We start from the raw sequence: 22,182 nt of genomic DNA on the forward strand, positions 1-22,182 counted from the left end.
TAAAAAAATCCCATCACTGATGTTGACATGTGTGTCAGTGGGGCTGTTCATGATTCTGTCTGCATGTTGTAATATTAATACTGACTTTAATGACTGACCACGGACTTTTGGAGCTAGAAATAAGAGTGGCACAGTAACCGTTTCTTCATCACACACGGACGGCTCTGGATCGGGTTTGTGTTCTTCTGCACTTTGCACAGCTCGTGTTTTGAGAACAGATGTCAGGTTTATACGGTGAAATTTGGAAGAGTGTAGTTCTCCTCTGACTGACTCCGGCTGAATCCACATGAATCTCAGCCCACAGGAAAACAGTCCCATCAGCTCCTGACATCAATAATCTGTCAGTTGACCCTCAGTGATTTAAAAAAGAAATTCCCAAATGCCTAAAAGCCGTGGTTACGTAGTGTTTTGATAAGCTGACTACGTTAATAAGATCTTGGTACAATCCTGGTTATTAATGACATGTCTTTGTTTATCAATTAATCCATTTTTACTATATAATCCACAGATTTTCATCTCACGCAAACTCGTGCTCGTAAAGTTAGTGTTAGTCTGACCTTTAGGGTGATACTAGCTGTCAGAGTTTGAGTGGCAGTAACAACGCAGGCGGTGAGAAACCGAAGGACACTGAGGAACAGTGAGGAGCGCCGCACCTGTAGAAATAAAGTGCTTTTCACCACAGGAAGTGAGTAACGTTAAAAAAAACTGTTGCAGTCGCTCCCATCTCATTTATTGTTTCATGTCCTCCAAACTAGAGTGATGTTAATGGACTAAGAAGTGTAAAGTGTGTATATATCCTGTTTTGTAGAGCACTCTTGTATTGCTTATACTGCAGTTTAAGTCACACTGGTGTCTGCTATATACTCCCTAAGACACACCTATTGCCTTGAGAACTGTTTAAACTGTGGCACAGATTCATTCCTCAGAGATGCTGGTTCATACAGACATGATGGCGTCACACAGCTGCCGCAGATTTGTCGGCTGCACATCCATGATGCCAACCTCCTGTCTTACATCATTTATGATGTAAGGAGTGGCTCCATCTTTCTCCTCTGAAATCTCTATCAGCATCAAGTCACCAGCTGCCGCTCACTGGATGTTTTGCTCTCAGCTGCTGATGCTGCCACCAACAGCCATGCCGCGTTCAAAGTCACTGAGGTGAACTCAGTCGCTTGCTGCCCTTAAAGACAGTTGAATAGCTGTACCTAATAACGTGGCCGGTGTAGTAAAGGCAAACTGTATGGATATGTCCAGGAGGTCAAAGGGCTGTGCGCCAGTACAGGACGTATGTTACTACGTGCTATAAACGCGACCTATGACGTCAAACCTCTGCGCCGACCACGTGGGAAGGTTTTTTTTGCCGAGGTAGCAAAACATCCGCAGTGCCGCTCGCTGGTCTGGCAGCGAGTATGAAAACAACTTTATTTTCTTCATTTCTGGCGTGAAACAATCTGAAAAAGGGCCCTCGGCGGTTTCGCTCCCACAGTCACTTTTTCCAGAACATGCCTCACGACCCCGACCCTCCTCCGGCTAAAAGATTCAAGCCGGGATCCGTGTTTTTCCGCCTCGATAAGAACAAGCCTGGAATGCTGCTGCCTAGAAAGGGAAATGCGAGCACTCCGATAGACGTCCAGAGGAAGCAGCTTCCCATCTATCAAGCGAAGCCTCAGCTCCTGAGCCAGCTGAGGCAGCTGCACGGTGCTGTCCTCATAGGTGAGTGTTCACAGCTACAGCCAGCCGCACACGTGAACAACACTATACTCTGTAGTTTATCTTAAACTGCCTATTTTGTGTTGGGTTTGTGGGTAGAAAGTCTGGCTAACGTCTCTTCACAGACATGTGTCTTCTGTTATTTCTGCCCACGTGATAATCAAAAGTATGCAACGTTAAATATATAAATAGAGTTAAAGTTTGCTTTGGGCTCCGCCCTGTATCTGTATGTGTCAGATAACTCAGTCCTGTGTGATCCGGCAGGTGAGACCGGCTCTGGGAAGACCACTCAGATCCCTCAGTATCTGTACGAGGCTGGCATCGGGCGGCTGGGCATGATCGCTATCACTCAGCCCCGAAGAGTTGCTGCCATCTCACTGGCAGGAAGGGTGGCAGAGGAGAAGAGGACTCAGCTGGGGAAGCTGGTACTCACGATAAACGGGATTCCCGTCTGCTGTGGACACCGGAGTTGATGCCTCTGCGTTGTTGACGTCTGCGCTGTGTTTCTGTTGCTTCCTCTTAGGTTGGCTACACGGTGCGTTTCGAGGATGTCACCTCCCCTGAGACAAAGCTGAAGTTCATGACTGATGGTATGCTCCTGCGCGAGGCCATCGGAGACCCCCTGCTGCTGCGCTACACTGTGGTGGTCCTGGATGAAGCTCATGAGCGCACTGTGCACACCGACGTGCTCTTTGGTGTGGTTAAGACGGCTCAGCGCAGGCGCAAGGAGCTTAACAAGATTCCCTTGAAGGTAGGAGCAAAGTTCACACGTGTTGTGACTTCGGCGTTTCTAGTAAACGCAGTGTGAATCGCCTCACTGCATCTGCTCTAAAGCCTGCACCTGGTGTCCTAACCTCCACAGGTCATAGTGATGTCGGCCACGATGGATGTGGATCTGTTCTCCGAGTACTTCAACAAGTCCCCCGTGTTGTACTTGGAAGGCAGGCAGCACCCCATTCAGATCTACTACACCAAACAGCCACAGTCAGACTACCTGCAGGCTGCTCTGGTCTCCATCTTCCAGATCCATCAGGTAGTTTCTGTGTCTCCTATTTCCAGTTTAGATGAAGCCAAACAAACGCACCGCTCTTCTTAGCATCATTATTGGAAACACAGGTTACGTTCTGTCGTGATGACGATTTTCCACACACGGTCATGCAGGAGGCTCCTTCATCACACGACATCTTAGTCTTCATGACGGGCCAGGAGGAGATTGAGGCACTGGCGAGGACGTGTCGGGACATCGCCAAGCATCTGCCTGACAGCTGTGGCCCGATGGTAGTTATCCCACTATATGCATCTCTGCCCCCAACACAGCAGCTCAGGGTCTTCCTGCCAGCTCCAAAGGTACAAACATGTCTCAACATCTCACACTGCTGCTCTCAGCAGTATCTTCTGATTTAGACATTCAGCATCATGTTGTAAGTCTTGCAAACGTTTTTCTCTCCAGGGCTGCAGGAAAGTCATTCTCTCCACAAACATCGCCGAGACATCAGTTACAATCTCTGGGATCAAATACGTCATAGACACGGGGATGGTGAAGGCCAAACGCTTCAATCCAGGTGAGAAGATTCAGATTGCAAATTCACAAATCACGCAGAGAGAAATACTTGTGCTTGAGTCTTTCCATTTAATACTAAGGGGGGGGAAACACGGTGCACCCGACCCCTGCAGCGCCTCCTGCGGGTAGTGGGCCTGCAGGAAGATGGGTCCGTGTCCCTTTTTCACACTGTGCCCCATGGATTTAGGCCCAGCCACCAGACGCTCGCCCGCAGGCACCCTCCCCGGGCCTGGCTCCAGGGCAGGGCCCCGGTAACCCTATCCCGGGCAGGGGGAACTGTTCCCTCGATGGGCTTCTTCTGAATTGTTCTTAGTCTGGTCCCTCGGTTGGGCTGCTGCCCCTGTGACCGGCTCCGGATAAGCAGCAGAAGATAGATGGATGGAAAAAAACCCACAAATGGGAAAAAATGTGGTTTCCAGGGTTTTTTTGCTGTAAGGATCATTTAGATGTGTAAAAATATTTGTTTGGCTTGTGACCCTTTGAAAGAAGTCGAGCCCTCCCCCGTGATCCTAAATTGAACGGCACAGATAAGGTGTTCTCCTAACAGCGCACATGATGTGACTCTCAGACAGCGGCCTGGAGGTGTTGGCGGTGCAGCGTGTTTCCAAAGCGCAGGCGTGGCAGCGAGCAGGCCGGGCTGGCAGGGAGGACTCTGGCTTCTGCTATCGTCTTTACACTGAGCAGGAATTTGACAACCTCGTCCCCACGACTGTTCCTGAGATTCAGAGGTAGGCTGTGGAGTCTGCTCTACACGCGTGATAGTAAAAATCCACCTCACGTGTCTCATTGATTTAGCTGTGTGTGATGCTTCTCACCCGCAGGTGTAACTTGGCAGGTGTGATGCTGCAGCTCATGGCTCTGGGGATTCCAGACGTGACAAACTTTGATTTCATGTCCAAGCCTTCTCCAGGTAAGATGCTGTCAGTCAGGAATCCCCTCTGGTCCTCCGGTAAGCGATGCAGAGTTAGCTGTAGTAGTGCTTTGTGTTTTCCACCAGAGGCCATCCGTTCTGCTGTGGATCATTTGGAGCTGTTGGGAGCTGTGGAGAAGAAGGACGGGCAGGTTTTCCTCACCACTCTGGGAAAGAAGATGGCGAGCTTCCCTCTGGAGCCCAGATATGCCAAAGTAAATCCTGCTGGTTCTGCTCTGATATTCTTTGTACATTTAGTCAAAGACAAAGTGTCAGCTCACAAGCAGACCCCTCTGTTTGCTCCACGCCGCAGACCATCCTGCTGTCCCCGGACTACTCGTGTTCCGAGGAGATTTTGAGCATCGTGTCGCTGCTGTCTGTGGACACCGTGCTGTACAACCCTCCGGCCCGGCGGGACGAGGTGCTTGCAGTGCGCAAGAAGTTCATGTCCAGTGAAGGAGACCACATGACGCTGCTAAACATTTACAGAGCGTTCAAGAAAGTCGGTGGCAACAAGGTGGGTGCGATGAACACAACTAGTGAAAATACATAAATGAAATCGTGCTGCTGAGCTGTCACGTGATCTCTGCTGCTGTAGGAGTGGTGTCGGGAGAACTTTGTCAACAGCAGGAACATGGGCCTCGTGAAAGACGTCCAGGCACAACTTAAAGAAATCTGCCTTAAGGTACATCTGCTGACCTCTGCCAGCACACAGGGATTCTCCCAGGAATCGCTGTTTATCCTGATCAACTACAGAGTATTTATTAACATTTAATGTGTAAATATTATTATGAATGTGCATCATCTCACAGGCTAACGCCTCCGGGGCTATTTTGAAAACAGCGAGTTGATGAATGGGTGCTTTCCTCCTTGATCTCTGCTGCACACCTGTCTTTGTGCGTCTCTGCGGTGAAGTCATGTGACCTGTCTAATAAGTCACGTCTTGTTTTCCCAGCTGAACCTGAAACTGGAATCGTGTGGAGCAGACACGGCGAGCGTTCGCCGCTGCCTTGCCCACGGGATGTTTGTCAACGCTGCAGAGCTGCAGCCCGACGGCAGCTACTTGGCTCTAGACACCCACCAGCCCGTGGCCATCCACCCGTCCTCCGTCCTTTTCCAGGCCAAGCCAGCGTACGTGGTCTTCAACGAGCTGCTGCACACCTCCCGCTGCTACATGAGAGACCTCTGTTTGGTCGACGCCGACTGGCTGCTGGATGCAGCGCCCGAGTACTTTGGCCGCAAGCTCCACCTCAACAAGAGCTAACCAACAAAGAAACGGGCCGCCTGCCACAAAGACTCTTATTGCAAGTTGGTGCAGAACGTCCGCTGTGTCGTAAACTACTCTGGATTTCACTACCTCCCAGTTGACAAGCTTTGGGCATGTGTCACTGAAGCAGAAGTCTGCATATCGAAGCTTGACTTCCTCCGGACTGTCATTCCAATTTTATGAGCTGTAATTTCTTCTTCTCGTCATTTAGCCACACGGTTGGCCTGAAAAGCCAGTTTGCTTTGAAGTGTCTTGCTTTGATTCTATCAGTAGTTGCATGCATTTACACAGCACAGGTAACCTCAAAGGAGCACAGCACGGGGCTGTTCTCCACCATGTTCTTCTTCATTGCTACCAAATAGCCATGAAAACGCTACAGCAGACAGATCAGTGGCTGCTCTACTCTGAAGGATGAGTTTTTCAGGAGCTAAGAAAAGCACTCTGATTGTTTGGGGTCTACATGAAGTGGTCTTACAGGGGTTTCTTTATGCAGTCAAAGTAGATTTGTTTCAGTCTACTGTCAGCTGTTCCCTTATTCACAACATGAAAAACAAACGCAGCGTGTCACACTGACATGGTTTCACTTACACAGCCTTGTTAGCTCGTGCATGCTCTTCTTCCCATCTGCAGTCGTGTCACCGTCCAGCATGCCTTCCTCTCCAGGTTCTGCTTGTTGCTGTTGGTCGTGCAGATGCCCACGCAGTCACCACACGTACGTGCAGACGCGTGCGGCTCCGTCACGCTTCGTAGAATGTAAATGACGCCGTGTTGATGAACAGGACGGAGTGTCTTTTTTTTACACGTTGGACTCAGGATTGTAAAATATAACCTGAATAAAATACACAGTTTCTAACTTTGTAGTCAAACGCTGAATGCTTTAGAGAATTATCAAAAGATCTGATCTGCATGAAGTTTATTGGAACGAATGCACGCCTGCCGGGGCTCCTCTCTGCGTGGATCATCTGATCCTAATACATGTTTGTTACATATTCTAATAAAAACGAATCCACCTGACTCGGCACACGTCAGTCAGGTTCTAACATGTGTTTAGTGTTGTTGTGTTATGGCCATAGTATGGTTTAAGCACTGTGCGAAAGTCTTGAGCCACCTCGTTTTTAAAAACATTTTGCTTCCAAGCAGACGACCTAAGTGCTTTTGAGCAATAGTTCTCCAGGCTAAGTTCTCCGTTGGATGCTGGATGCTTTTTCACTCATTTTCAGTTCTGACCGTTTTCAAAGGAACGTTTTGGGTTTTTTAAATTTATTTATTTATTTATTTAGGACAGTGCATGTTAATGAACATAAATGTAAAAAAAAATTTTACATGAATGTAAACATACCAGATTATAGCCAAGGGCTAATTTCCATCTGTTGTCCTTAAACATAAAAAATAGACATAATTCATAAAAATTCATCATTCATTCATAATAAAAACTCCATCACCAAACTTACACATACACACCATTCTGTTCCCAAATAAAACATTAAAACTATACAACTCATACATGATCACACACTTGATTTGTCCATAACCAGTTTTTAACCTTTGCCTTAAACAAATTGAATGTCGAGCATTCTCTAATGGGTTGAGGAAGACTGTTCCACAGATGGCCTCCTGGACAGAGAGGACGTTCTGCCCAAATGCTGTCCGTCTGTGGGGTATAAACACGTCTCCTCAGATTAAAGCTCGAGTGGTCCTGTCTGAGCTTTCTTTATGCCTAATGAACTGCTTTAGTGGTGGTGGAGCAAAGGAGTGTAAGACTTTATATATTAAACTCTTTTAAGTTTCACTAAGTTATTGAAGTTCAGTAATTTCTGTTTTTTTAACACATGACAGTGGTGGTGGGAGGTCGGTTTTTTGTCAAGTAGTTTTAAACTTCTTTTATAAATGTTTTCAATAGTTTTAAGTGTTGTTGGACAAGCAAGTGACCAGGACGTCAAACAATAGTCCATATGAGAGATGATCACTGAGTAAAAATAAGTTTTTGCAACATTCATATTTAAATTATTACGTATATGATTAAAATTTCGATTATTAAATTTAAGTACCTGGGACACTTTATGTGACTCTTGAAGGATAATGTTGGGTCTAGAATGACCCCAAGATATTTAAATTCTGGAGCTAATTCAAGCTCTGCTCCATCCAGGAATATGTTTGACTGCTTCAAGTTTAAGGGGCGTTTTGAAAAATACATACTGACAGTTTCTGAGGTGTTCAACATTAGGCATGAGTCTAATTATTATTCAAGTCTCTTAAACAGCCAACACTTTGCATAACTTTGAGGGAGAAGCCAGTGTTGTCTCCACATACAACCTGTCATATCTTTAGACGCTGTGTTACTATATCATTCGCTCCCATTTCTTTATTTGAATCAACAGAAAATGCCAAAGATGACATTTCCTCCAGGGGCTCTTGTGTTATGATGGAGTTATGATTTTGACCCACCATGCAATACTATCAGAAGAGTAGTGTGTTTGTTTTTTAGCATGATATTGGTCACAAACACTCTGCCAATGCAGTAAAAGTAGACCTGGGCCCTGTGCTTCGTACGTCGCTTACTACATCCAAGATCAAATGAAACATCCAAGACCAAACCATCGCGCTAACCGTGAGCTCGCTAATCCGGTTCCCCGAACACACCTGCTGTTGACGATTAGTACAGCTGGACGCAGTAATGTGACATCACTGGGTGTCGTAAAAGGGGCTACGCATCGATAGTAGAAACATTGATCGGCAACCCTCTGATTGGTCGGCGAAAATGTCGACGGAGCGCGCTCGGCTCGGTATTTTTCGGCAGCAGAGCAAGAACTCTTGAGTGAGGGATTTCAGGAGTTTCAGAGTTTAATCAGAACGCAAGGCAACACTGCAAAGGCTGCAAAAGCAAGGAGAGAGGGCTGGCAGGAAGTTGCTGACAAATTAAACTCGTAAGTAATTTAATAATAACAATAATAATGGAGTGGATTGATATAGCGCTTTCCAAGGCACCCAAAGCGCTTTACAATGCCACTATTCATTCACTCTCACATTCACACACTGGTGGAGGCAGCTACGGTTGTAGCCACAGCTGCCCTGGGGCAGACTGACAGAAGCCAGGCTGCCATATTGCGCCATCGGCCCCTCTGGCCAACACCAGTAGGCGGTAGGGTAGATTTATTATATTACACTATATTATCCAATATTGTATTACATTATATTATAATATGTTATATTTTATCCTCTGTCACATTAGAGCCACAACAGGACCCACTAGAACATGGGAACAGGTAAAAGTGAAATATAAGAATATTCTACAGAATGGTAATATTTATCACTTATATTGCTTTTAGTCTCTTGGAAAGAGACCCTGGAATAATCTGTTTGTTTATAACAGCAACCAAGAAAAGGGCAGAGGAAAAAAAGACAGGTGGTGGTCCTGCACCCCCTCGTCAACAAGTTGGTTAAGTGAATAATACCCTCACGGGAAAATCGATATCTCTCTATGAGCACACTGTCGCGCTGAGCTAAAGGATCCTGTCTGTCCCGCAATATACGCTGAATTCTGAGGACTCTCCTTATCAATCTTGCACCTTCCGCAATGGGTGGCTCGCGTATACGGACAGGACATGGCTGCGACAGACTTCCCAAATCCACCTTCGCTTTTATAGCCGTGGTCTCTCATCTTGATTACACGAAGTAATTTACAATTGCTACTCTGAAATATGAATTACATCTGAAATAATCACATACATGTAATAGAATGTTAATAGTACTTTTCCCTTTTTTAGGAAATGACCTGTATGTATCTGTGTGAAATCAATAAATGGATCAGGTGCTGCATTGTCTTTAGTTACATTGATGTTATTTATTTATGGTGAAACAGTGGTGGAATATCGCTGTTGCTTTCGTATGAATGACGCGGGCATACCTGCGTGGCCGCGATCTAATCCTGTTTACATAAAGTAAACCTGCTCCCCAGCAGGTTTACGCTTACGGCTCTGTTGCTATGACAGCAAGTCCCGGATGGGCTTCGGGGAACCGAACGATCCAGGATCACGCGAAATCGTCAACAATCTAATCCAGCTAACTTACTTAGCGAGGTACGAAGAACAGGCCCCTGGATAGAAAAGCACGCAACAGCGCACCATCAGTCGTGGCCTGACGTCTCCATCGCTGAAGCAGTGAAGCAGCCGACATGCAAAGAAGAGCTTTGAATGTCCGTTAAGAAGCCCGGACGACTCTTCCTGAAGACTACTCAAAGAAATGGCAAGACTTGTCTAAGAGAGTTTAGGCTGTGATGAAGAATAAAGTGTTCATACCAAATATTTGGACTTTCAAGCTCATTAGAAGTGCACAAACTCTGTTTTTGCCTCATGTATTTGCGTTTATGTTTCAATGGACTTATTTCCCATTGTAGTAGCAAAACGGAAATGAGAAGCGTCTCAAGACTTTGACTGTTCATTGAGTCACTTCAGTACACAGGATCTCCCTGCTGCCGTTCAAAGACAGGTTCACAGACGCTGTCTGCGGGCTGTTGAAACACTGGAAAGCAGCTCCATCTGCTGGCGGGAGGGATTCACATGATGCACCTGATCAGCGAAGTGTCTGTTTTACTTTGGCTGATGCAATCCCGTCCTTAGGAACCTCAGTCGATCATGTATGCACACACACACTGAAAAGGGAAATTCCTACAAATGCACTACGGTAAACCAATCGAAATAAACCCCTTCCAGCTTTTCAGTAGCAGAACTGAGGCTGGGACTATTTTATTGAATCTTGACAGTTTTTAAGCCAAAACGGGGTTTAACTCTGGAGCAAAGCCTTATTAAATCTCGCCCCTGCACGCAGATATTTTTGCACTTAATCTCCTTAAATATGTATTTGTAAGCGTTTCTGTTTTAGTGTCACAGCGTGAAGTTTTAGATTTGTAGCCACACTGTAAAAAGCTGCAGCGCCCTCTGCGCTCGCTGATTTGAACTGCAGGGGGCGCTGATGTGTAGACAATCGTCTACACACACGTAATTTTTCCAAATAACTTTAATTAGTTTATTTATTATTTATTTTTCCTGTTATAGTCCTTTTTGTCGTATTCTGTGTAGTTTTTTAATATTTAAAATTGCTGTTTCGTGTCTTTCGCTTTTAGAGTATTACTTCCGGCGCAAAGAGTATCTGGGTCAATGTGTCCTTCCACACGTGCTGTCGGCGTCTTCTAGAAGCAGCGTCGGTAACCGGTGTTCACAGTTAGCTGTGCGGCACTGAGCGCATTGATTCTGTCGTGACAGGTCGTGGTGTTTTTGTACAATCATGCTAAAGTCAGTCGTCCGTGCGGTGGGAGCAGCTGCTCGCCTTTCTTCAGCCAGCACCTCCGCAGCGCGAGTTCTGCCCCTCAGCTACCCGGCACTGCGCTCTCCGAGTTCGGCAATAACTCGGCCCTTCACCCGGTCTCTCTGGATGTTAAGTAATAACGGAGCCTCGTCTGGATACAGGCCCAAACTCTTCAGCTCCAAGGTGTTGAGTCCGTCGGTGTCGTGTGGCTGTGGAGGACTGCACACAGAAGGTGACGTTTGGTTTAATCTGCTTTATACAAGCCAGGCAGCCAATAAACGTAACATTAGATGGATCCGGCAACTTGGACTGCTTGGATCAACACGTCCTTTACAATTTAAAGGGGTAAAAAGATTGTTTAACGATCGTTATAGACTGAGATCAGCATCTTCGGAGTCTTTCACCTTAAACTGTGATTAGTGGCTGTCGCTGAAAAAGGCTCTGAACCTGCCAATAGTCTTTGATCATTCAGCACACGTGACACGTGTAGGACTGTTCATAGTGTCAAACGAGAAGTTTTTGGACAGCCACAAAGCAGATGTTTCATTTTCAGCAGTCTTACCAGCACCCGTGTGTTGTGTAAAATGTTAGAATCAGCCTCGATGGTCATTTTAATTGTCAAAATGAAACCTTTAAACAAACTGCATCACGTCTCATGATGAAACCATAACCTCTTTGTTCAGGTGACAAAGCTTTTGGCGACTTCCTGTCTGATGAAATCAAAGAAGAGAAGAAGATCCAGAAAAACAAAAGTCTTCCTAAGGTGTCTGGAGGATGGGAGCTGGAGATGAATGGCACAGAGGCTAAACTCACAAGAAGTGTTTCTGGAGAAAAGTAAGTCTGCTAAAATGTGTGGGCAGCGTGGCGTGACAGACCAGCTCACCGTATTTCTGCTCTTCACAGAGTCACGGTCACATTCAACGTCAACAACAGCATTCCTCCCAACTTTGAGGAAGAAGTGGAACAGACACAGCAGAAATCAGCAGAAGAGGAGGTGAGGCACAGCCAGTGGTTTGACGAGGTTAAGCTTTTTAACACTGACCTGTGTGTCATTCAAACATAACCAAAGACGCCTACGAAAGACAACAGACGATTTAGAAAAGAACTTAAACTTGTATCTTTAAGCACTTCGTTGCTAGCAGCCTGTCACAAAAACATTTATTCCCATTTCTTTAGTAGAAACTGTGAAAAACACGCCAGCGATGGTTGGACGCAGTTTGACAGGTTAAACATTGTATTTCTGCAACAACAAGATGATTCCCAAAGAGCTGTCATTGCAGCATGTTGTGCAATATGGCCTTTTAAAAACATCTGAGGAAACTGGACAACAAGTGATAGGCCTAAACCAGGGGGGTCCAACTCCAGGCCTCGGGGGCCAGTGTCCTGCAGGTCTTAGATATCACCCTGCATCAAGTGATTAGTTCGTTACCAGGCCTCTGGAGAACTTCAAGACATGTGGAGGAGGTCATTTAGCCATTTAAATCAGCTGTGTTGGATCACCAGCCCTCGAGGCCTGCAGTTTGACACTCCTGCCCTAAACTATCTACAGCAGATGAAGAGTGTCTGAAAGCTGCGTCCTTAAGAAATGGATGAAAAAATACAGCAAAGATTTGACAGAGAACACGAGAGAAGTTTGTTTATCTACTGCGACCTCATCAGAAATGAAGTGAAAGGCTGGCTCTCAAGAAGCTGTTGAACATTAGTGAGGAATCTAAATGTGAGAGTTTTCTTTCAAATCATAGTCGGTACGTACAGAAAAGGTCAGGAGAGGGAAAACAGGCTCCGACTGTAAAACAGTGGAGGCTGCATTTCAGCCAGCAGTGCTAATATTAGATAAGATGGCCTTTTGTTAGTCCAAGAGATGGAAAACATCTCTGTTAGCGCGCTCGTCAAACGCAACAAAAGCCGAGTTGAAGAATAAAGACGAAATATTGACTTTCAGGCTCATTAGAGTTGTATGAACTCGTAAGTTTGTCTTCTACACTGTTTTCATATTAGTTTACTGTGTTTTCATGTCTGCACTCGTTTCAATAAACGCCTCCTCCATTTGCTCATTTCCTAACAACACTTGCAACGCTTGCACAGCGCCGTAGGCGGCTCCTGCCTTACACACTGATGTTTTTAACCTTAACGTTTCACGTATTAAGCTTTTTCCCCCTTTTTGCAGCCGGAGATTGTATCAACACCCAACTTTGTTGTTGAAGTGACAAAGCAGGCTGCCAAACATTCCCTGGTGTTCGACTGCCATTTCCCTGAAGATGAGGTAAAGTCAAATAAAATGAATGTCTAATATTGCCAGTAGGAGCAGTACAGTGCTCAATACTGAACAATTTGTATTTTGTAGATGAGTCACGGTGAGGGAGAAGAGGAGAGCGACATCTTTGCCATTCGAGAGGTCAGTTTTCAGCCACAGGGAGATTCAGAGTGGAAGGAGACGAGCTACAACCTCAACACAGACTCTTTGGACTGGGTGAGAGCCGAGGCAGTACACACAGCAACGGTTCAATTATAACAGTCACTGAAACCAACGCTGTGTTCAAGGTTGCTTACTTTCTTGTACTGTTTCTCAGGCCCTGTATGACCATCTGATGGACTTCCTGGCTGACCGTGGGGTCGACAACACCTTCGCCGATGAGCTCACGGAGCTGAGCACGGCCATCGAGCATCAAGAGTACATCAAGTTCCTGGAAGACCTCCAAGGCTTTGTCAAATGTAATTAACCTTACTTCAGTGCACATTCTGGGAGAGTTCGAGGTGAGAGGGTACAGTAAGACTAAAGCACTCGGCGGTCCATCGATATGTTTGATGACCCTAAAAGACTGATGATGCCATCGGCCAGCAGCTGTCACGTGGCTGCAGATGTGCTTTTTGTGACGCTATTTTTCTGTAACTTGAGGTTCAGACACAAATGTATGAAAAGAATTACAAGTTGTGGTCATGTGTATAATCTGCTTTGTTGCAGTCAATATTTAAATATTCTAACAGTTCTCAAGCCAGTAATGGGACAATTTGTCAAAGTGAGACGTTGAACATTTCAATAAAAATCATCTCTTTGGTGTAAATGTGACAGCCTCTGATTTTAAAGCGTGACCACCTGGCTTTGAGTCTAAAGTGTGGCTGGCTGAGCAGAGTGTGTGGCCTTACTGAATGTGAATCATGTTGGTCAGAGGAAGGAACGGCGCTGTTCAATAAAACGGTTTAATACAGTACGTTTGTCTATTTTCATTTTTACATGTATTCATACAGTGTGACTTTATTTCATGCACTAAAAAGTCATTTTAATTCATAAACTAGTTTTTGACACTGTCACCAGCAGGCACACACAGCTAAGACCCGTCAAGCACCTGATATTTTGAGCTCTTGCTTGGTCAGTAGCGTTCTGGTTACAAAGTAACAGAAATGTGTCGATTGCCTGCAGCTTCATGCATATTCAGATGCAGATATTTGTTTCTAGACAACATTTTTAAAAACTCGTTACTTTTGGCCCTTGAACAGAAAGTAATCCAAGTTTTAAGTCAGTTAAGTTGTTATGGGCTCAAAATGTGGTCATAAATATTTTGTACTTGTAAATCAGTTTCGTATGTGTAAAAAGAATTTGTGTGTGCGTAACAAAGATTTGTGTGTGGACTTAGCCAAAAAAAACCCCTGCAAGTTACAAGTACGAATTTTGACCCTATTTTTCTTCCTTTCATCTGATTGGTGAATGTCATGTCGATCACAAATGTAACAATCCAATCAGAGAACAGATGGGTTTGGCTGTCGGAGGGGCGCTTTTTTGAACTGCAGGTCCTTGAAGGGTGATACAGTTTGAAGCTGGAGGATCGCTATATAAATATCCGATAGCAGCTAGGTCCCCTAACTTTCAGCAGCTGTTGAAAGGATAAAGTTGTGATATGTCAGTGGTTAGAAATAACATTATTACTTTAGGATTAGTTTAACACAAAGTCAGGGCTGACCCGGGACCATTGCTGTGAGTCACAGTGCGCAGCATAAAAGTCCTTTCACATCAGACGCAGGATGTGCTGCTAATGCTAACTGCTAACTAAAAGCAAAGGATCCAGAATTTGTTGCTGGCTGCTGGGCTCTGTGTGCAGCAGCTCTACCTGTACTAGATGCACCTGCTCCTTGTCTTTTCTCTGACTTTATGTCCTCTACAAGAGTTTCTGGGTTTTTTTTGCTAGTTCTTCAAATGTTCAATAAAAACATGTATGCTAATTCATAACGAAGAAAGCTTTGTAATGAAGACTGTCATTTCCAAAACACTGCCCGCCCCCTCGCGGTCCGCAGCACTGTTGAAAAGGCTGTGGAAGTCCCTGTATTAAACACGTAGACCTGTGACACAAAAATCACCAAACTCTGACGACCACAGACTGTTTTCCTTCGTGGTGATGAAGGAAAACGCTGGGTTGGCATGTAAAAGGCCATTTATTCCCTTCAAAGACCTGGGGCCCGTTCTTCGTACGTCGCTTACTACATCCAAGATTAGTGATGGGTCGTTCGCGAACGAAATGGCTCTTAGAGCCGGCTCTTTGACGTGAACGACGCGAGCCGGCTCCTTATCGCGAGCCGTCACGTGGGTTTTTTTTTTTTTCTTTCTCTCACCCTCTCTCTCTCTCGCACTTTTTTTCCGCTTCACTCTGCACGCGAGCCTTGTGCTTTACGCTGGGCAGAGGGGGGAGGGGCGGTAGTTACACTCAGTAGCACAGGAACAGAGCCAGAGAGAGAGAAAGAGAGGCAGGGACAACAACATTAGAAAGGTATAGTAATCATCCACAACTATTTTCGGTTGCAGATGATAAAGGATTGAGAAAGTTTATTCATGCAGGTCCATATGACAGAGAATATGCATGTTCTTTTAGTTTTCATATTATAATTTATATTTAATTGTGTTGTGGTTTGCAGTGTTTTGTGTTCTTTTCACTTTAAATTTGTGAAAGGAAAAAGCTGAAAATTTAAATAGTTAAAACTTGAAATGTGAATAGTTGATTTTTGTATTATATGATTTATTTATTACATTTTATGTGGAGTGAATAAATAAAAGTATATTTACGGTGGCCCCTAGAGACAAATCACGTACGAACTCTGAAGCATGTACAAACTCCAAAACACGTACAAACTCCAAAACACGTAAAAACTCCAAAAACACGTAAAAACACGTACAAACTCCGAAGCACGTAAAAACTCAGAAGCATATAAAAACTCAGAAGCACATAAAAACTCAAAACACGTACAAAAGACAACAGAAGTGCTCCAGGATGCTAGGGCGCAGTGTTGAGCCTTTGTTATCTTGTGGCTACACAAGCCAGCAAGTACCAACGACCGGATTTGGTGTGTGGTAATAACAGGTAAATGAACTTTTTTTTTAAATTATTTGAATATATATATGAGTGCCTGTGTATAAATATACAAACAATACACACATGCTTTCAATTGTGTAATTTAAGTGATCTAGTAGCTCTGCTTTGGAAGTTCAGTTCATGCTAGAAATGTGTTTTGGAGTTTGTACGTGTTTTGTCTCTAGGGGCCACCGCATATATTTATATATAAACATATATAAATAAAACCACTTGTTTTTACGTTAGTAATTCCTTTTGTGCATAATTTTATATTATTGTTAATAATAAATTAATTAAAGCAACAAAACAACCTGAAGAGCCGGTTCGGAGCCGAAAGAGCCGGCTCTTTTTAGTGAGCCGAACCGAAAGAGCCGGATCTCTAAAAAGAGCCGGAAATCCCATCACTATCCAAGATCAAATCATCGCGCTAACCGTGAGCTCGCTAATCCGGTTCCCCGAACACACCTGCTGTTGACGATTAGTACAGCTGGACGCAGTAATGTGACATCACTGGGTGTCATAAAAGGGGCTACGCATCGATAGTAGAAACATTGATCGGCAACCCTCTGATTGGTCGGCGAAAATGTCGAAGGAGCGCGCTCGGCTCGGTATTTTTCGGCAGCAGAGCAAGAACTCCTGAGTGAGGGATTTCAGGAGTTTCAGAGTTTAATCAGAACGCAAGGGAACGCTGCAAAGGCTGCAAAAGCAAGGAGAGAGGGCTGGCAGGAAGTTGCTGACAAATTAAACTCGTAAGTAATTTAATAATAATAATAATAATATATTGGATTTATATAGCGCTTTTCAAGGCACCCAAAGCGCTTTACAATGCCACTATTCATTCACTCTCACATTCACACACTGGTGGAGGCAGCTACGGTTGTAGCCACAGCTGCCCTGGGGCAGACTGACAGAAGCCAGGCTGCCATATCGCGCCATCGGCCCCTCTGGCCAACACCAGTAGGCGGTAGGGTAGATTTATTATATTACACTATATTATCCAATATTATATTACATTATATTATATTGTTATATTATATCCTCTTTCACATTAGAGCCACAACAGGACCCACTAGAACATGGGAACAAGTAAAAGTGAAATATAAGAATATTCTACAGAATGGTAATATTTATCACTTATATTGCTTTTAGTCTCTTGGAAAGAGAGCCTGAAATAATCTGTTTGTTTGTTTATAACAGCAACCAAGAAAAGGGCAGAGCAAAAAAAGACAGGTGGTGGTCCTGCACCCCCTCGTCAACAAGTTGGTTAAGTAAATAATACCCTCACGGGAAAATCGATATCTCTCTATGAGCACACTGTCGCGCTGAGCTAAAGGATCCTGTCTGTCCCGCAATATACGCTGAATTCTGAGGACTCTCCTTATCAATCTTGCACCTTCCGCAATGGGTTGCTCGCGTATACGGACAGGACATGGCTGCGACAGGCTTCCCAAATCCACCTTCGCTTTTATAGCCGTGGTCTCTCATCTTGATTACACGAAGTAATTTACAATTACTACTCTGAAATATGAATTACATCTGTAATAATCACATACATGTAATAGAATGTTAATAGTACATTTCCCTTTTTTAGGAAATGACCTGTATGTATCTGTGTGACATCAATAAAAGGATCAAGTGCTGCATTATCTTCAGTTACATTGATGTTATTTATTTATCGCTGTTGCTTTCGTATAAATGAAGCGGACATACCTGCGTGGCCGCGATCTAATCCTGTTTACATAAAGTAAACCTGCTCCCGAGCAGGTTTACGCTTACGGCTCTGTTGCTATGACAGCAAGTCCCGGATGAGCTTCGGGGAACCGACTGATCCAGAATCACGCGAAATCGTCAACAATCTAATCCGGCTAACCTACTTAGCGAGGTACGAAGAACAGGCCCCTGCAGTTCAAAAAAGCGCCCCTCTGACAGCCAAACCCATCTGTTCTCTGATTGGATTGTTACATTTGTGATTGACATGACATTGACCAATCAGATGAAAGGAAGAAAAATGGGGTCAAAATTCGTACTTGTAACTTGCAGGGTTTTTTGGCTAAGTCCACACACAAATTTTTTTTTACACATACAAATCCTGATTTACAAGTACAAAATATTTATGACCACATTTTGAGCCCATAAGTTGTTGCTTAAAATGTCTTTTGAATATTAAGAAGAAGGAAGAGAACAGGCTGCATTTCCCTGCTGTCATGCCTTCTTTCATTTTAGTAAACAGTCGCACACACAAGTCTAAAGAATCACGTCTGTGAGGCACCAGTGAACAACCAAAGGCTCTGGGTTGGAGTGATTTTGATGGAAACATTTTCTGCAGCTAATAAAAGACAAAGTGGCTGAGCTGATGGTTGATACAGTGTTATCAGTCGTGTGATGGAATATTTGAATGATAGTCTTTTGCTGCAACCACACACGGCGGATTGTTTAATGCTCGCAGCTGAGCTGTATTTATTAAAACTCTGAGCGTTAACAAGCTTGTGCTGTGTCTAAAACTCTGCAGGTGCAGGTTTAAGGGAAACCGTTACCGTTCATCCTCCAGCTTCTTTATGTTTATGGTATGCTAACCATAGCTGTGTAGCTAACCATAGCTGTGTAGCTAGCCACCGCTGACAGACCACGTGACTTTCGCGCATTGCATTGTAGGTACGAGTGGCAACAAAATCAAAACACTGCATCAAGCCTTTCCAGCACCGGTAATCATTAATTCTGCAGTTTTAATCCCCACTTGCATTTTATTTGCCCCAAAAACAGTTCTGTGCAAAACGACGGAGAACACGGCAGCTCCGCACGAAGACAGACGTGACGAAAAGGCAACAAAAAGTAGAGGAGTGAAAGGGTCAGACCCACACGAGCACAGAGTGGAGTAAGGACGTGCTGCCCAACTGTCAGCACGCACATATTCATTATTATATGGTCCTAAGTGTGAGTGCACACACTCACAAAATGTTTAGTTACTTCAGTTCACTGCAACAAGCCCAAGTCCAGTTTTCTAAGGCACCTTTGAAAAGCTCGTCCATTTGTATGACCTCTTCTTGGAGCCTGCTGACTTCCTTCCTGAGCATATCTTCCAGTTTTTTCCTTTTCTTTCACTGTCTTCATCTCCCCATCAATATTACAAAGAACCCCCAACAATCAGATGAGCCCTATGAGCAAGGATTTGGTGACAGTAGGAAGGAAAACCTCACTTTAAACAGGAAGTAACCTCCACAGAACCAGGCTCAGGGAGGCAGCTGTCTGCCACAACCGGTCAGGGTTGAGGGGAGGAAGACAGGCAAACCATATTAATGATGCAAGGAAGGCCCCAACCCCGCCTCCCTGATGTGGGAGCCAACCAATAGGACCACTCCCTCCATAACTGCGACCAGTAAGAGCACGATCATCACCACCTAACAAGGTACCAGTGGTATGAAACACACACGTGTTGTATTCCACTTGTATGCACAATCATAGTGTGTCACAGGCTGAACAGATATCCACAGGTGGTACGTGGCAGTCAGGTGAACAGGTCGCTGGAGGCAGGAAACGAAGTCAGTGCGTCAGAGGGGGAAAGCCGAGATTCAGTTTGTTAGGATGGGGGACAGTGGGTTTGGAGGATGGGTGCAACACTGAGCGTCCAGGAGCAAAATTCAGTGTTTGGACTGTTTTCTGGGTCTCCCATCTTCCTCTTCATCATCCTCCTCCTCCCTTGGTCTCCTCCTTGAACCTCCCAGTACTGGGCTGGGGGGCAATAACACAATCCTGACTCCATCATGTCTCCATCATCATCACTGTCATTGTTATCAGTGTCACTGAGGAGGCTGAGAGGCTGTCACTCTCAGCCTCCTCATCATCCCAGAACCGCCTCATTTCTTCAGCTATGGGATCTTCTGCTTGCTGGGCCGCGTTTATTTCCATTTCTCCTGCTGGGATCTCTGCTCTGTTATTGACCCAGGGTCCTTCTACTTCCTGAGGTGGATTTATTTCTATGCCTGCTGCTGGAACATCAGCATCTTCCTCATCATTCCGAAGATTGTCCTCCTCCTCATCATGTTGTTGCAGTTGGTTAATAACTTGGCCCAGAACACGGAGGTTTTCTTCAGTTAAGAGGCCGCGCAACAGACCGAATTGAAAGCAGCAGACCATCGAGTGAATCTCTTCAACATCTGGACGCTGTTGCAGTTCAAAAACCAGTTCATCAGCTGGTACCCCTACAACAACAAACAGAAATATTATTGTTATCATTCACATGATGAGAAAACTGTCCACAAATTCCAATTTATGCAAAGTAACTACATAGGGAATATACAAACATACGCCCACTACACTTATTACAGTGTGTTTGCTCCTTCAAATAAAAAAGGCTTCAGTCGATGAGCAGCAACGTGTAAACGTCCTCATGTCAGTTTTCCTCAGCCCTCACTCACTGTTGTAATGCACTATTAAACTAAATTATTAGGATATTGTTACAATTAAGTGCAAAGTCTAAATCCTTTTTATAAAGAGACGTGTATTCCCAGTGCACCAGGAAATACACAGTACCACACAGATGATTTCAGGGCTCAGAGCAGCCTCTGGGCTTGTGTGACTGAGGCCTTAAAACTTGAGAGACGTTCATGTGTAGAAACAAACTGTCAGATAATCCACGAGAAAAACTGCAAAGAGAGACCACACTCCTGTCACAGCCCTGAAAACAGGGGGAAAGAATCACAGAGTGATATTTAGTTGTCTCTGTCATGCAGTAGTTTAATGCAAAGAGGAGAACGCGTGAAAGCCCCCTGGTGGAGGGTGGAGTCACTACCAGTCGATCCCAGAGAAGGCTTACTAGCCGATGAGTAATGTACAGATCGCGGGTCTCTTGATGACAACCATTAATGCAACGTGAAAAATAATAACAATTTTCTTATCGCATTTACATCGTTTTTATGCTTATGGCACCAAATATGAATTAGTATTAACTGTATACACCTTTGCTTTGTCGTGAACCCCATGAATAACAGCTGTATGGAGCTTTTTGATACTGCCTATGGGGAATAACAGTAGCCTTCCAACCGATCACGCTCTTACTTTGAATCGGGTTGTCTCTTCGTCCGTCTCCTCTGTCCATTCTTCTGGGATGAAAACAGTCTGGAGGAAACTAAAGCAGCACAGCTCTCAAACTTTAGCTGACTGGTTTCAGACTTTTAAAATGTCCAGAGTGATGACAAAGTCCTTAAAAATGCTGTGAAGTCTTTCAGCTCTTTAAAAACGCGGAGAAAATGTAGACTAATCGCTAGTGAATGCTGCGAGGAACGCTGCCAACTGTTTACTGATATTTCTCCACCAACTATCCAAATATAACGATGATGATGATGATGATGAACGTCACAGGTTAACTTGGTAGTTTTCTGGCTCTTCAGTGACGTCATCGACTGAAGCTGCTCTGCTGGTGAAAAAACGTCACTTTGAAGCATTTTTCACAAATCTTTGAAGGTGTAGTGACAGAAGGAGGCCACGAGATGGCGCCATTCTTCACGTAGTGGATACCGTTTGTTGGCTGTTTGGTTTCTGTTCACACCCTCCACGAGTGTTTTGCATAAAGTTTCAAGCATTCCTCAGGCTCATGATTTACGTTTCCTTTCTGGACAAATTAAATTAAGGAAACTCGGGCGAGTCTTTCACCAGTAATTCGCTATTTTAAACACTTTGCTTCCTAAAGCGCATTTTTGTTGCTTTGTTTGCTGAACTGTTTCATGGGCTAAAAACTTGCTGACTCTGTTCTTCAAATAAAATCTGTACTTTGTTTTCCATTTGGCTTCCTGGATTGACAAATTTCAAAATAAAAGCATTGAACAGTGTGAGTGTCAAAAGTGTAAGTGTAGAAATATTTCTGTTGTAGGAAAACAGGATAAAATGACTGTTTGGGGCTTGAGCTTAAACTAAAAATGAACTTGTAGAATCAGAAGAAGATACAAGCTTGAGTGCAAAACTTCATGATGTGGGTATTTAGGCCCGACATCTTGGATGTTTTCTACAGAATATCTTTTAATTTTTCTTTTGGGAATGAACTAAAACCCAACACCACCTTGGTCACACACTGGCTGAGTCGCAGTACGTGACCAGGAGTTGCCAG

The 22,182-nt window shown here is 44.5% G+C and overlaps 2 protein-coding genes across 2 annotated transcripts; both read left to right on the plus strand.

Annotated features, from left to right (window-relative positions):
- Positions 1-1,326: 1,326 nt before the first annotated feature.
- dhx33 (DEAH (Asp-Glu-Ala-His) box polypeptide 33) lies at positions 1,327-6,490 on the plus strand. The gene is made up of 12 exons (XM_085419820.1): positions 1,327-1,713; positions 1,975-2,135; positions 2,234-2,461; positions 2,573-2,743; positions 2,872-3,057; positions 3,161-3,272; positions 3,840-3,999; positions 4,093-4,181; positions 4,269-4,396; positions 4,495-4,698; positions 4,780-4,866; positions 5,137-6,490. The coding sequence occupies exons 1-12, from the start codon at positions 1,503-1,505 to the stop codon at positions 5,443-5,445; spliced, it is 2,046 nt and encodes a 681-aa protein (XP_085275946.1). The 5' UTR covers positions 1,327-1,502; the 3' UTR covers positions 5,446-6,490.
- Positions 6,491-10,589: 4,099 nt separating this feature from the next.
- c1qbp (complement component 1, q subcomponent binding protein) lies at positions 10,590-13,958 on the plus strand. The gene is made up of 6 exons (XM_085419827.1): positions 10,590-10,981; positions 11,433-11,583; positions 11,653-11,743; positions 12,917-13,012; positions 13,094-13,219; positions 13,320-13,958. The coding sequence occupies exons 1-6, from the start codon at positions 10,729-10,731 to the stop codon at positions 13,467-13,469; spliced, it is 867 nt and encodes a 288-aa protein (XP_085275953.1). The 5' UTR covers positions 10,590-10,728; the 3' UTR covers positions 13,470-13,958.
- Positions 13,959-22,182: the final 8,224 nt, after the last annotated feature.

This window comes from Rhamphochromis longiceps, linkage group LG10, assembly GCF_057381845.1.
Source record: "Rhamphochromis longiceps isolate RC_006_pf linkage group LG10, R_longiceps_female_GT1.1, whole genome shotgun sequence".
Lineage (NCBI taxonomy): Eukaryota > Metazoa > Chordata > Actinopteri > Cichliformes > Cichlidae > Rhamphochromis > Rhamphochromis longiceps.